Raw genomic sequence first — 16,970 nt, forward strand, 5'->3', positions numbered from 1 at the left:
GCATTCGCCGGTGACGAGACGTTTATACTTACTCATGCCTCTCTTTACATTAATTTGTTTGGATAATTTTTAACAATTTTTAAAAAAAAGATCAAGAGGCGAGTACTTCATTTAACTAACGATGACATAATATAAAAGGAAAAAATCATTACAGTTTGAAATGATTAGTAAATAAATGTTTTGAATGCTGGAGGTGGCACGCTTGACCTTAGTGCCCGCGATCTCTGGTACCAGCGTCCTAGACCTTGGCACTAGAACTAGAAGGTTATATAAGAACTGGCTGTGAACCCAGCCTCACTCCGCTGCACCGGCCGGGCCTCTCACCACACCGGCCGTTCATCTCACCACACCGGCTTTCCGTCTCTCAATACCGGCCCACCACCAGGACATCATCACTGCTTCCGTCATCATGAAGGGAGTGATCCTCCTTATGCTGTTAGGTAAGTGATCCAAGAATCATTCAGAATTCACATGCCGATAAAATTTCGAAATACCTCAGCCTATCCTTGAGGTCTCTTCCGCATACGAGCTTAATTTAATCGTTCAGGTGACCCGTAGCTCATCAGCAGTGCTTTCGGTTCCCAACCGAAAGGATCTGGGTTCGAGTTGAGACTTATTGCCCAGCTTTGCCATAAACCTACTGCACCATTTGCCCTAGCAGTAAATACGTACTTAGGAATTAGTCGACTGTTGTGACTGGTATTTACGCTTGGGAAGAGAACCGGAGAAAATATGCCACACTGCTTGGTTATCTTGGGTTAATAATCCGAACTTTTTTCCTTAATCTGCATCATCACTGTTTTTCAATGCTGTTTTATAAGGACTCGTTCTATCCCAACATATTATATGACAATGTTTCTCGATAAGATATTTGTGACTATGGATTAAGACAAAGATTTTAGTGTTCTTTACCATGACCTCAGTAAGGCTGTTGACAGGTTCCTCAAGGAAGCGGTTAAATAAATTGGCAGAGCACTGAACTGTAGAAGAAAATACAGCTCACGGATGTCACACTGGCTAACATGCAATATAAATTATGATTCATGTAGAGCTCCACAGGAATTAGTGTTTGGATCATTATTGCTCCCAGTCTGCATAAACGAAATTGGTGAGGTGGGATGAGTCCCTACGAATCACCGTCCCCATCAGCTTGATCTCTACAGTGGACATCCTTCAAGGGAGGGTTGCATTAAGGTCAATGAAGGGCTCCTAAACCAGGAAACTGGAACTGTATTTTCCTTACTCTCTCAGTGCTTCCCTATGAAAAATCAGTAATAATAATAATAATAATAATAATAATAATAATAATAATAATAATAATAATAATAATAATAATAACAATTACAATTAATAACTGGCAAACAACTGCAATAATCTTTACGATAAAAATTTAATGTAGGACGTAATTCGAAGTCATTTTGATAAACATAATTTGGTTATTGAATCTCATCAGCTTGAGAGACTTAAGGAAGGATTTGGATAAGTTAATATTGTGGTCAGAAAAGTGAAGGTTGCTGTTTAAATTGGATAAGTGTGGAATCCTAGTCCTGGAGAAAAAATAACAACAACACTAGTAAACAATACAGAGCTTGACCACAACAAATGGTTAGTGGAAATCTGAAGCCAAAGCAGCAGTCCTCAAGTGTTTGCAATAAAACTACTTAGCTTACCTAAATTTATACCGAGAATTATATGCAACAGAGTTTTGAGCTTCTACTAAAAAGCTATACATAGTTTATAAGTCCTAATTTAATTTAAGTTGGACATACAATATACACCGAAAAGAACAAGAACGATGATAAAAGTAATCTCTGGCATAAATTTTTTTCCCTGTGAGAAATTATGTGGGTGAATTTCACAGGAACAATAATGAATTAACATTCCATATAACTGGGGAGAACTCTGGCACATCTAAGCGGATTACATTTACTTATATAAGTTATATCTCGGAGACAGGTGGGACTTTAGGAACGGTGGGTCACATCACTGTCTCTCCTTCAGTGCCCACCTTCTCAGCTCCCCAAACTCACACATGTAAATATATAGTTGTTAAATTATAAGAAAAAAATTTTGGCCATTAACACTGAGAAATTATGTGTGAACTATATAAAAATTATTATTAAGTATAATTATTACAACATGGGTGTTCATAAAAATTAAGACACCCTTGGACTATATATCCTAAAGCCTCTATATAAGCAGGCAACTAATATTTGACAATAAATAGTTACAATACTTATTGTGTGATAATTAAAACTCAATGGGAGGCGAAAACAGAAAAGCGAAAATCCAACAAGCACTTGATAAACTGGATTAGCGGACGACTTGTTGCCAAAGAATACCCATTAAATCAACACTAATCACTATTCTCAACAACTGCAACCAGAACATCGGTTTGTACAATTTAGCTGAATCTCTTGTGAAAAAAAAAAATGAACGCTCGGAAATTGGTGTGACCTAAGTGTTCCCCACTTGCACTTCACCTGACTGTTACTCTTCATGTGTACTTCACCTGACTGTTACTTACTCTTTATATATTGTTTATCTCCTTGCGACATAATGAAGATATTTAATTATTATTATTATTAGAAGTAGAGTAGTAGTATTAGTAGTAGTACAGCAAATTCATGGAAAAGTGCTAAATTCGTATGTGCTACACAGTACCCTAAGGCCAGATGAAGTGCTGCACTTTCATAAGTGCTAACTCGGATGCCTTGAGGATCATTCTTGGCTAACCAGTTGACTAGCTTGTTCAGTAGACCAACTTCGATGCTCTCTTTTCTTACGTTCTTACGTTTACAATGGTGTCAGTGTTCCAGTCAGACTGTCACGCAATTTCATAATAATTCTGGAACTGTTGGGAAGCTTCGTTGCGGTTATTGGAGGTTATGAGACTTTTGTTTAACGTATAATAATGCTATAATTATTTCTATGTTCTTGCAAGCCTATTGTGATTACAAAGTAGCAGTTTACTTCAGAATTTCAGTCTTGGAGGGCTTGCCCAAGGATTTCAGTCTTGAAGGTCTTACGCAAGTCTTTCAATCTTGGGAGGGGAATGTTAAAAATCATAAGATTCCTGAAAAAACATGAAATCGTTTTAAAAACATATGATTCTCATTATACACATGAAATTTCTTAAACCTTTTTCTCTTGGTCAATTTAATACAATGAAAATTGGTCATTAATCGAAAATAAAGTATTTTCATATGGTGGGGAGGGAGGCCTTAGGCCCATTAGCTCTCTCTTCCCTCCATCTATAAGTGGCTGTGCCACTTAAATGTGTTAGCCATTTTGCTCTTTTTTATGATTATTGATAAAGATGTCAGCGTGTTGAAATATCTGTTGTGTATATTCACAGGAGCTTGCTGGGGCTTGCGTCCTAACCTGGAGTACAAGTACCGGTACAGCGGAAGGGTTGCCTCCGGTATTCCAAGCCTTTTGCACCAGTTCGCTGGAGCAGGTCTCCAGGCTGATGTTACCGTCCAGGTGACCGGAGATCACAAGATATTTTTCAAGGTGAGTAACTAATGAGAGACATTCTGTAAAGATAGGGCAATTTGCGTGAGACACTCTACCAAGGAGAAAAATGATGGGATACATTCTTCCAACTAGGGAGGTAAAAAGACAATCTTGCAGGTGAGTACATTATATTAGATATTCTTTCAAGTGGCTAGAGGTGTATGACGATTCCAGAGCTGAGAATGATGGGAGATATTGATACTCTCTTTCAGACAGGCAAAGAGGCCTTTCTTCATGGGGCAGAAAGTGTGGAACGGTATCATAATATAACTGTGGATACAACACATATGTTAAGAATGCGAAAGTATTGTCACAGTGTTATCAGGTATCTTTCCAAAGGTGAGAGGGTTGTCTGAGTGTTGTCAGACATTTTTATAAGTGGTACAGATGATGTGATATTTTCCTGAAAATAAAAAAAAATGGCAGAGGATGTGACACGTTCTTTCAAGAGAAAAAAACTGGGGAGAAAATAATTCCATAGGGAAAAAAATATGAGACGTTCATCGATGTGTGTGAGGCAGGCGATGTGATACAGTATTCCTAGGAAAGAGGGAAACAATCTTCCAGGGAAAGAATGTTTGAGACAATCTTAAAGGGAAAGCCTGAGACAATCTTCCAGGTGATCAGATCGCGTGACTTCTTGGAGGTATGAACACCAAGCAATAATTTCATGTCTTTACAGCTGGACAACATCGGAGTTGGAGAATACCACGACGTACTGGAATGTGACCATACTCGTGCTCCTCTCCCCATACATTACCATCCTCTGGTGGAGGGCAAAGAACTGCTGGAGAAACCCTTTGAGTACCATGTTGGTGACCATCCGGTGAGTAAAGAGAGGGAGAGAGAGAGAGAGAGAGAGAGAGAGAGAGAAAGAGAAAGAGAAAGAGAAAGAGAAAGAGAGAGAGAGAGAGAGAGAGAGAGAGAGTGAGAGAGAGAGAAAGAGAGAGAGAGACCAGCAAACATACGAAAAATGACAAATAAAAAGTACAGCAAATGACATCAAAACTTCAAATATAAGCTTCTTTGTTCTTCCCATGCAGGATAAAGAATGTCTGAAGCTGCCCGAGGAGCCCGTGTGGATCACCAACATCAAGAAGTCAATTGTGAGGATCTTCGGGATCCCTCCCATCTTGGTGAGTGACCAATACAACCTCTGTCAGATGTGTCCTTTACAACAAAGACCTGACTTTTAACCGTGTACCGAGTAAAAAAAATTTAACCTAATTGAACCTAGGCTTGCTTTAGAATAACCGTGCACACATACGCATATATATATATATATATATATATATATATATATATATATATATATATATATATATATATATATATATATATATATATATATATATATATATATATATATATATATATATATGTCGTGCCGAATATGTAAAACTGGTCAATTAGCAAGAACTCATTTAAAATTAAGTCCTTTCTAAAATTTTATCTTATATGTTTAAAGATATTTTTTTTTCATTAATGTTGATGTAAAAATTTATAATTTTGCACCAATAGGAACTTAGAAAACTTACCTAACCTTATTATAACAAGAGCAATTTATTTTAGCCTAGCCTAACTAAATATATTTTAGATTTGTTTACAATAATTTAATACTAAACAAACACAGTGAAATATATTTTTGTCGTTAGGTTCAGAATGATTTTGGCGAAATTATTGCATACACAAATTTTCACTTGTCCTATATGGCAAGATGAACGTTGCTATTTAAGCCAAGATCGCAAGTTCTGCCTATTCGGCACGACATATATATATATATATATATATATATATATATATATATATATATATATATATACTGATACCTATCTCCAATACACCAGGGAGGAAGGAGGGGCAGCTGCCAGCTTTAGGGAGTCCCAAAAGTCTAGAAAATATGGAGAACTTGCCCATCATTATATGTTTGTTCCCATAGGCTCAGAGACCCTTGGCTCATGGGGAAAGAGTGCATCTAATTTCCTTAAGGAGTTGGGAAAAAGACTCATCAGGGTAACTAGGGATCCCAGGGCAGCTAGTTTTCTGTTCCAGCGGCTCAGTGCGGCTGTTCAAAGGGGTAATGCATGCTGCATTTTGGGCACACGCCCCAGCTCTGAGGAGCTGGATGAGATTTTCGCCTTATAATCGGTGATACACACATAGCAACATGTACCGTATATGCCACCTTTATATCAACAATGTATCTCTTAAATCTTCTGTGCCATATTATGTAATAATATATACATATATATATATATACATATACATATATACATATATATATATATATATATATATATATATATATATATACATATATATATACATATACATATATATATATATATATATATTTATATATATATATATGTATATAAATATAAATATATATGTCGTGCCGAATATGTAAAACTGATCAATTAGCAAGAACTCATTTAAAATAAAGTCTTTTCTAAAATTTTCTCTTGTACGTTTAAAGATATATTTTTTTCATTAATATTAATGTAAAAATTTATAATTTTGCACCAAAAGAATCTTAGAAAACTTACCTAACCTTATTATAACAAGAACAATTTATTTTAGCCTAATCCTACTAAATATATTTTATATAAGTTTACAATAATTTAATAATAAAAAAACACAACGAAATATATCTTTTTCGTCAGATTCAGAAAGATTTTGGCGAAATTATTCCATACACAAATTTTCGCTTGTCCTATATGGCAAGATGAGCGTTGCTATTTAAGCCAAGATCGCAAGTTCTGCCTATTCGGCACGACATATATATATATATATATATATATATATATATATATATATATATATATATATATATATATATATGTCGTGCCGAATATGTAAAACTGGTCAATTAACAAGAACTCATTTAAAATAAATTCCATTCTAAAATTTTCTCTTATACGTTTAAAGATATATTTTTTTCATTAATGTTGATGTAAAAATTTATAATTTTGCACCTAAAGGAACTTAGAAAACTTACCTAACCTTATTATAACAAGAACAATTTATTTTAGCCTAACCCAACTAAATATATTTTAGCTTTGTTTACAATAATTTAATACTAAACAAACACAGTGAAATATATTTTTTTCGTAAGGTTCAGAATGATTTTGGCGAAATTATTGCATACACAAAATTTCACTTGTCCTATATGGCAAGATGAGCGTTGCTATTTAAGCCAAGATCGCAAGTTCTGCTTATTCGGCACGACATATATATATATATATATATATATATATATATATATATATATATATATATATATATATATATATATATATATATATATATATATATATATATTATTAAAAAATTGCGAACAAGAGATACAAGATACAAAATAAACCACAAAAAAAATTGTTTTACAGAATGACAATTTTTTTTTATTAACACTGACATTAAGATTTATATTTTCGGACTAAACCTGACTTAAACAAATTCATAAAGTGAGGTAACATTAATTGTGGTGTTGTCTCTCAGGGCACCATTCGCAGGAATGTTGACATCTTTGCCAAGTCAACTTTTAGTGTGAAGGAAGACAGCATACATGGAGACTGTTTCAGTTGGTAAGTTGCTATTACTACATTCACTGTGCTAATACTTCTGCTATGACTTCTACTACTGCTGTATTAATACTGATGCTACTACTGCTACTATTACTGTAAAAAAGACATCATCAACTTGAGACTAATAATATTACTACTATTAATACTAGTACTACTGTTGCGGCTACTACAGTTACTGTCATTATTACCAATTTTTTAGCACTACCGTTGCTACTGCTATTACTAATACTACCACTTCTACTACTACTACTACTGTTCCTATATGTACTACTACTATTTCTATTACTGCCACTACTACTACTACTACTACTACTACTACTACTACTACTACTACTACTACTACTACTGCTGCTGCTTCTACTACTACTACTACTACTACTACTGCTAATAATAATAATAATAATAATAATAATAATAATAATAATAATAATAATAATAATAATAATAATAATAATAATGACATGGGGAGCATTTAAATCTGTAGGGGAAGGAAGGCGGGGTAGGGGTCGTCCTCGAAAAGGTTGGAAGGAAGGGGTAAGGGAGGTTTTGTGGGCGAGGGGCTTGGACTTCCACCAAGCGTGCGTGAGTATATTCGACAGGAGTGAATGGAGACGAATGGTATATGGAACTTGACGATCTGTTGGAGTGTGAGCAGGGTAATATTTAGTGAAGGGATTCAGGGAAACCGGTTATTTTTATATAGCCGGACTTGAGTCCTGGAAATGGGAAGTACAATGCCTGCACTTTAAAGGAGGGGTTTCGGGATATTAGCAGTTTGGAGGGATATGTTGTGTATTTTTATGCGTATATGCTTCTAAACTGTTGTGTTCTGAGCACCTCTGCAAAAACAGTGATTATGTGTGAGTGAGGGGAAAGTGTTGAATGATGATGAAAGTATTTTCTTTTCGGGGATTTTCTTTCTTTTTGGGTCACCCTGCCTCGGTGGGAGACGGCCAACTTGATTAAAAAAAATAATAAAATATTTTTGAGGAACGAGGGATGAATTTTCAGCAGATAACTGCTGGAATACATATTGACATATATGTCTCATGAATTCTTGTATCTACACCACCAGGTACTCACTTTTCCGTGTGCCTGAGGAAGAGGCGGCTAGGGAGAACAGGGAGAGGGATACAGAGGTAGAGCAAGACGTCCAGCGAGATGAACAAGATTTGGGAAGGTGAGTTTCATACTGTAGAATTTCTTCCTCATTAAGATTATCTTGCATCTTGAAGTGTTCAGTCCTTTGATGATGTTAACATTGCCTCAGGCAATTTAGAATGCAATAAAATCTCGTTGAAATGCTATCCTCGGAATCTCAAGTGAATGTTGGTATTACTCGAGCCCCGACTTCAAATGTGGCAAATGTTAGAGTCAAGAAATGAAAGAGGTTTTAGAAATAGATTGTACAGATAGTCAGTAATTACTGGTGTTAATAATAATAATAATACTGTCAAGTGGGTTTTCGATACGTGGATGGGTAAAAATACTCACGTAGGCTGGTAGTACGTATAATATATAACAGGGAAGTATGGGAAGCGCCAACAGCCGACCTGCCTCTCTCTGCTCCCTAACTTCGAGTGACTCTCAAAGTGCCTACGGGTGACGGGTGTTTGAAATCCTGCTATGGTCAGCAGCAATATGAATAATCAGTCAGTGATTCACGCAGACGGTTGGTAGTGAGTCATCTACTGGTACACTGGTTACTGGTAACTGGTACTACTACTGAGAATACTGTGCTCCACCATTTATGTAAAGTCTTTAGAATCAATTGCATTGATGCCGAAACGTTGATGGAGTTTAATAATTTGCAGCAGAATAAGATAAGGGAATCTCTTTAAATTAGTAATATTGTAGCAGAACGCTTCGCTCTTGTGTAGAACTCGACACAGCCCGATACGCTGGATTCATTGCGGTCTAGCGATGCCGTTTCACTGTCATTAGTGAGTTGTTGTGTGTTCCGATGTGTTCTGTGAACAGTTCTTGCTCTGTGGAGGAAACTGACAGTTCCTGTCATCTTTAAAGAAAAAGCTCTAAATCTCATCTTTTTCTTCAGCTAGTTTACGAGTACCATGTGTCGAAAATCAGCTGTACACTTACACCAGAACACTTTTATCCAAATAGACAGAGATTAAAGTAATCTCTTATTGGATATACTCTGAATGATACACACGTCCTATTGTATATACACTGCGTGATACACTTCAGTTAATGTATACTGAAAGATATATACCATGGAGGAATTGACACTAAGATATATATCACTTCAAAGTGTATTTACACAGATACACACGTCAAGGAGCACATACACTGAGACACCCAACTCAGGGTGTAAGTACATTGAAAGATACTTCTTGTGTTATATATAGACATACGCAGTTCTCCTTGTAAATACACTGATAGAGACACCCTCTGTATACATCCCATCTGCACATTATTTCAGAAACAAATTGTGAAATAGTCGTTAAACTGAGCTGGTGAGTGTCCGCTTTGCCTGATATGACGATTAACTAATTTTATATATTTTTTTACAGTTATACATCATCAAAGGTTCCTTCCAAGACCACTTCTAAAACCACAAAGACGACAGGCACGAAAACATCAGGCACGAAGACGACAGGCACAAAAACAAGCACAAAGACGCCATCGCCTGAAAAGTTAACAACGCCTGATCGAATCGACAACACACTCTGGTACCTGTCAAGAACTGTCGATTTCGATTCCTGTGAGGATCTTGTCAAATGGGAGGTAAGGACCTCCTTCAGTACTTCGAAAGGTGATGTGGATATGAATGCACACACTTAAGACATCTCTACTGGAACCTTGATCAGGATCCCAGGGTCGAAACGTCGTCAGTTAAGATGTTCTAAATGTATGCATTCGTGTCTCCTACCCCTCTAGTTGTCGGCATTTACTGGTATCTTACTACAAATATTCGGAATTTCCTTTATAATGCTAAGAGTATTTCAAAGCGGATATATCAAAGTACTTGTGAAGCAAATGGGTTCTTCATATGTATGGATTCTATGATGTTTATCCACACTTTTTGACTAATCCAAGAAAAAAAATTGCGGATCAAGCCTTTGCTGGAAGAAACATTCGTTAGGTGTAAAGCTTTATCAAGGTAGGGTTTGATAAAGCTCATTCAGAGAGAAATTTTTCAATTGAAGCGTGTTTTGTAGCTTCTTGTTGTATTCCTACCTCTCGGTACTTCAACCAGTTTTCGACTAGCCGTGATGTCAACTATCTAGTAGTAAAAAAAATGACTATCATTTATCTGGGATAACTTATATGAGTTATTACTGGGCCGGTTCATTTTTCTTACTCGTCATCGTTGTAGATTCAATTAGTTACAGTTTATCTTAAGTAACAATATCACTGTAGGAGATGCAGCAGTAGTTTTTTTATTATAGTAGCACCGGTAGTAACAGCAGGATTATTATTATTAATATTATTATTATTATTATTATTATTATTATTATTATTTTCATTTGCAGATCCACGGTAACACGAATACTGACCACAGCATCCGTCGTACCTCCATCGCCTCCTACCTCCTCCGTGGTAATCATAGAGACATACGTATCGAGTACGCCCTCATCGAGGGTTCTATTAGTGCGTTCACAAGCAGTGTTTCTGAAGAACATATCACAACCTTCACCAACCAGGTAATGTGGCTGTTACGGAGTACTGTAGAAAAATATGTAGGTACGTATATAAAATAACGCTCCATATATAATGTCATTTTCCGTGTAGTATACTGAAAGCGGACGTGTATTATTCCCTGAAAGCGAACGCGTTTTATTTCTGTCAGTCAGGCAGTGGCCAGGACAGGAGCAGATGAGAGGTGTGTTTAGATCAGTACCAGACGGGTGGTGACGGGGGTAAAGTCATCATGTTTGGGCGGTATTTTGAGTAATTTTGGTAAGCTTTTTTTAGTGTATATTATAGGTGTTTGTGTTTAAGTGTTCTCATGTTTATTTGTAAGGCCCTAGTGTGCAGAGGCCTGTTTATGCGAGAGTATTTGTAGATGAATGGTTCAGAGAACCGACATGTTGATAAATTAGACACAAGTGCAACTCTTGGGTATCTTTATTGAGGAAATTCTATTCAAGATTGATGGACTGAACACATCGACTCAAGGTTGAGGGACTGATTACCTCATTCTTCTCCTGTTCTTCAAGTTTCTCCTACGTATGGACTGATGAAGCCACTGTGTGGCGAAACGTTTCCTCAGTAAAGATACCCAAGAGTTGCACATGTGTCTAATTTATCAACATGCGAGAGTATTGTATAGTGTATATTGCCTGCTGGTAATTAGTCTACCAGACAGAAGTGAAGACAGGGGTGTGTATGTCATGGAGCCTCCCTGATGATTTACTTTGTTTAATTCATTACTAGCAGTGTGCTAGTGAGCTAATGTGAACTGGAGTGTGGTGGTTTTTTGTAGTAGTTATAAGTTGTATATAAGTTACTATTAATATAGATATATTTTTTTATATAGGTTAGTTTTTGTCCTTCCTTCCAAATAATAATTAATATTATTTAATATATGAGTACATGCTGGCCCAAGGTTTGCTGTGTATTTCAGTGCAATTTTATAACCCCTAGACAGCAGTGTGAGCAGCCTTTAGGAGCCAGGATCATTTTAATAAGTTACGACATCAAAATCGTAACAGTGGTTCTCCCTTACCCTGTCTGTCTAGTCAATAATTTTATATAATGTGTCTTTTCACGAAATGCGTCAGCATCACCTCACACCTCAACTTTGCGTCTTGCAGACTCTGGAGTTGAGAGCAGTACGACGCATCTCTCAAGTGTTTACCATCGACTACCCGTCGGTGAACCACAACTCCTTCCACTATGAAGCTGATCATCTCACCGACTCACAGGTACACTTCCGTCACAGGTATTCTTCCTTCACGGGTATTCTTCCCTCAAGATAGGAAAAGGTAATAAAAAAAGGTAAATCTCAAAGTCATGTGTGCAGCCAATTGTCGTATGTGCAACACGTGCAAAAAAAAGTCAAATGTGTAACACGTGCAAAAGACAAAACTAAATGTCCAACAGTAAAGCCATGTATTCATCAGTAGCTGTGTGACCCTAGTGGGTTTAGCGCTTGTTTTTTTTATAATAATAATAATAGCATGCGTCAGTAAAGCTATGTGCGCATCATTAATAAAAATAAGGAGTGCAGCATCACTACAGTTATGTATGTTTCCTCTACCAGGAACCAGGTCATGAGTTACATCCCAGCCTGGAACAGCTGGTCACTGGAGTCCCCATCGACGGTCATGGCATTACTGAAATCAAGGTGAGTGGGAACACTGATATATGTCCACTCGGGAAGAGGTGTACATGAAACCCAGGTGTTGTGTACATAACATCCAGATGAGATGTACATGTATGGTGAGGTGTGTACGCAATCTACGTAAGGTGTACGTGTCCAGCTAAAAATGCGTGAATCTTAGGTGAAGTGCACATGTGGCTGTGTAGTGGTGTATGTTACATTATATCATTTTATGTAAGTGGGAAGCAGGGACAGAAAGGGGGGAAAGGTAAAAGTGCTAATTGATCATTCTTCGACTGACTCATGTTTGGAACATGTTCTCATAGCAAATCCATTCAAGAAATCAAGTCACTTGAGCAAATCAGAGTTGTGGCTAGCTCGAAGTAATTTCTTCTTATTCACTATATGTTGCTTTAAAATAAACAAAAGCCAGTAAATTACTTCTGAAATGGAGGCTTTTTCGGACCAGGTTTTAATAAGAACTGAAGTGTTGTAACAACTTTGAACTAGTATAATTCAGGAAAATAATAGTAATCTTTATTAAATCACTCATTCCAGAATCTTATCATCAGTCACCTTGACGTGTTAGCCAAAAGAACAACAACATTCCCATACAGCAAAGAACCACTGGTGAAGGAACTGAAACTCTTGCTTGAAGCCGCAGGCTTTCTCAGTCGACCAGAGATCGAGTCCGTGTTTTCCCAGATTGGACATGGTGAACATCAAGCCAGGAAACAGTAAGTGAATCTCTGATGAGTCTCCACTTTAATATGGAAGAAAGATAGCATCTTTAATGCTGATGTAGAGCTCATTAGGAATGAATTTAAAGCCACCCTCACTTTTCCTTGGATCAAACATGATTTCCTCCCTACCTTCTTATTCCCCACGCTGTGTGACCCATACCGTTTCAACACTTTCCGGTTGTGATAATAAAAATCTGATCCAATATTATGCAATGACCTTCTGCAGGAAATTATGTAGAATATGACTCCTGCTTTAGTTGCTTTCACTGTCGGGGTCATTAGTAGCTTTTCGTCAATTCTCTTGATTCCCAATTAGTTGATTTTCTCATAACTGATACTACTTTTAAATAATTTTATTCATTAGACTTTCATCTGAAAATGATTGCTTATTGGCAATGAAATACCAAAAAGTACACTTGTAATCACAGCAAGAGAACTAAAACACCGATCAACGAGTACGTAAATCCCACAAGGAAGTTAAATCAAACATGGAGAAAACAACAACAAGCTGTCAGGGAGGCTCTAGTCTCCTGTCATATAGTCTGAAAGACAACAGCAATCCAGGGAGATAGTAGGTTAGTAGACATCAACCATTCAGGGAGGTATTTTTATGTGGGATAAAGACTAAGATGAACGGTAGCAAAAAAAAATCAATGAATTAATGGTTTTCTAAATAAATATATCTTTGTGTTTTTTTACTACTAGGTATTAATGCTAAACGTTTTGCACTCTGATACTAGAACATGTAAGACAGTAAGTAAACTTTACCTTAAATACCCAGGACGAAATACCATGAGATTAGCTTTGCTCTTGTAGCTACAAATAGGCAATAACAAAAAGGTAATTGAACTTAACCTTTAGAATTACGTTACAAACTCCTGGAGATTAGTAAGAGAAGGATGGCCAGACTTCATTTTCTCTTAGAGTGTACGAAAGCCTTAGACACTACCACATAAGACTCATAATTTCCTTGAAAACTACTTGTAATGAGCCTCTGTCTTTTTAATGGGGTGGAAAACCTACTATCACAATATGTGATAGTATATCCATATCCAGAATATCCATAGAGCGGGTCATCCCATCACTACGATCAGCGTCAGCAAAAATTTTATACATTTCAACTTACCCAAAATAAATAAATACTCCTGATGAACAAATTAGTAAATTATTCCTAAGTAACAGGGAAAGTACTACAATAATATCATTTAATGAAGATGTCTGGCTGTTAGTGAATCCTAGAAAAATTGAACAACCTTCCTCTTTCTTAACTTGAACCTGATAACCTCCGGTTTCCGAAGTAATTTTTGCAGCCTTAGTTATTTAGTGCTCCTCTTGCATATATTAACAAAAATCTAAACTTGAATTAATGACGAAAGAAAAACAATAATTTTCTTGGCTTAGTCAATAGCACATGTGTCTGGTGGTCGAACAGAGTGAATTTAGTGCAAACCAACAGAAAGTTAACAGGTACATGAGTGTATGTACAGGGCATCTCAGCCAGGTACCTACACTCACATCTCCCTTGTCGGAGTTCATAGGTTTGAACCTAAAAGCTTTACACACGGGAAACTACTATTCAAACCCACAAATTCTACTAGTTAATTACAACATGATAATTATACACAAACACTTACGCAGACTTTCTGATGAACTTTCAGACACATAAATGATAAGCAAATTTATATATCTGTAATTTAATGTTATACTTTTAGACGAATCTTCTACGAGGTGTTGATCTCAGCTGGAACTGAACCAGCCATAAGCTACATCTTGGAAAAGATCAGCGACCCATATTTCAGAAGAATGCATGATGCAGTTGCGCAATATTTCTTCGACACTATTCATCTAAGCGTCAAGAATCCGCTGCTTGTTCCCAAAATCTTCGTAAGTTTCAGTTGAAGTCTGCAGGTGTTTTGAAGTGAAAAATCTGTCTGATATAATTACAATTTTAATTGTTGTATGTTGTAAAGACAGATTTAAATTGCAGTCTCATTTTGTATGCCTTTTCAAGGATGTTGTAAAAGAACTTTCTTGGGAAGAGGAAGACAAACAGCTCGTAACTACCGCCCTGCTGAACTTCGCTACGCTAGTCCATGAGCTGTGTCTTTCTTCTCACAAGCGGGAGGTGTTTAGTGACAATACTTGTGACATGCAGCATACCTGTGACCCAGATATCGTCTTCGACAGCTACCTCCCAGTGCTGACACAAGGTATACAGGTAAGTTATTTAGCATTTACACCTCTTTGCTGCTCATTGGGAGTTACTGATGCCCTTATATATAAACGCTGATTCATGTTCATGGTCTAGTAAGCTGTCTCTCATTCCTCTTGCTCGTCAAAGTCTTATTCTAAAAAAAAGAAAAATATTTTGGCTCTGAATATTTTTAATTCTTAGACTAATGAAAGATGTGTTTCTTTAATTCAAGTTTCTAACATATTTCGTATTTACAGAATGAGGAGTTCCCTGTGTGGATAAGACTCGTGTACCTTCAGGCTGTTGTAAATCTGGGCACTCCTCAGATAATAGATGTTCTGAAGCCTATCGCCCTTGGAACCAATAAAGAGAACATTAACCTAAGGATAAATGCTATTGTGGGCTTGAGTGGTGTGTACCTTCCCAAAACCGCTCATAATGTGGTAAGACATACCTCTTTCCTAGATAAAATGAATGCTATAGTTATAAGAATCTGGATTGCATTATACGCTTCAAGAAGAATATGATGCAAGCCTCTTTCTCAGCTGATAAAATAAATTACATAATATTATTCTCAAACCTTATTAAATTGTTCCTAATTTCGCTAATATTTGATGGAGAATGTAATGACGATATGTCTCACTCAGGCATTCGACATCCTGATGCCAGTATTTGAGAATACTGGAGAAAACACTGAAGTTCGCATGACTGCCTTCATGGCTTTGTCATTCCTGGAACCCAGCATTGGTTGGTGGACACGAGTAGCGGTCTCTACCTGGCACGAACCATCCTCCCAAGTGGCCAATTACGTCTCTGCTACCATTACCGCTCGTGCGCATGGTACCTCTCCCTCGTAAGTGCCCAAAGCTATGGATTACAGTCCTATTATGTACTAAAAGTATTTGTTAAGATATAGCTTCTTCAGGACTGTACCAGATCACTAAAATTTCCAGAAACTACTGACACTCACCTCATAGACGTGTCAGTAAATAGGAATATCAGTCATTCTCTGATTCGTGGCCTAGCTTTCTTGCCTATCTCTAATAATTTCTAACTATCTTTTTATATACCAACGAATATAGAAATTATGAATCATTGTCATTGTTGTCATTTAATATGAATTGAGGATGAGGCAACAGATGGCTATGTATGTTTGTTACCACAAATTTTCAGACGTCTATTAATTAAAATGTGAGTTACAGCACAATTTGAATTTTGAGTACAAATCAAAGAATACCATATCATTGCCTGAGTTGGTATACAAAATTATAATTTTATTGAAGTTTCGAAGATTAAATTGTCGGTGTTCGAGTGACACTTGATTTTGGTCTCCTGATGGTAACTATTTCTGTGGATCTAAATAGTTTATTATCCCTTATTACCCCTTTCCAGTGAAAAGACTTTGTTATAACATAAAACGCAATTAGAGAATGCTTTTTTTTTTACCATGCTCTGAAAAATATGGATTATACTGTATCCAAGTGGTGCTGATGTTGCATTTATAACGAAAGTTCATAAAATAAATTGTTATTTTTCAGGTTCTCAAATTCTACATTTGTTTCTTAGTTTCAGAAATTTTTTATTTATGGTATTCCACATGTTTACCAATGTTACATTTATAGTACTTATCATGTACA

General features: G+C 36.5%; 1 protein-coding gene across 1 annotated transcript in view; it reads left to right on the forward strand.

Moving 5' to 3' along the window:
* The first annotated feature begins 283 nt into the window (after positions 1–283).
* LOC128689695 (hemolymph clottable protein-like) overlaps positions 284–16,970 on the forward strand; it is a 55,339-nt gene continuing 38,652 nt past the window's right edge. Inside the window, exons 1-15 of the mRNA XM_070087560.1 lie at positions 284–440; positions 3,359–3,516; positions 4,202–4,345; positions 4,563–4,655; positions 7,021–7,106; positions 8,182–8,286; positions 9,641–9,854; positions 10,604–10,774; positions 11,888–11,998; positions 12,337–12,420; positions 12,955–13,133; positions 14,852–15,023; positions 15,151–15,357; positions 15,591–15,776; positions 15,981–16,186. Coding sequence (XP_069943661.1) covers positions 410–440; positions 3,359–3,516; positions 4,202–4,345; positions 4,563–4,655; positions 7,021–7,106; positions 8,182–8,286; positions 9,641–9,854; positions 10,604–10,774; positions 11,888–11,998; positions 12,337–12,420; positions 12,955–13,133; positions 14,852–15,023; positions 15,151–15,357; positions 15,591–15,776; positions 15,981–16,186 — 2,147 coding nt within the window. The 5' untranslated portion in view covers positions 284–409. The remainder of the gene's footprint in view (positions 441–3,358; positions 3,517–4,201; positions 4,346–4,562; positions 4,656–7,020; positions 7,107–8,181; positions 8,287–9,640; positions 9,855–10,603; positions 10,775–11,887; positions 11,999–12,336; positions 12,421–12,954; positions 13,134–14,851; positions 15,024–15,150; positions 15,358–15,590; positions 15,777–15,980; positions 16,187–16,970) is intronic.

Source organism: Cherax quadricarinatus, chromosome 22 (assembly GCF_038502225.1).
Source record: "Cherax quadricarinatus isolate ZL_2023a chromosome 22, ASM3850222v1, whole genome shotgun sequence".
NCBI classification, from domain to species: domain Eukaryota; kingdom Metazoa; phylum Arthropoda; class Malacostraca; order Decapoda; family Parastacidae; genus Cherax; species Cherax quadricarinatus.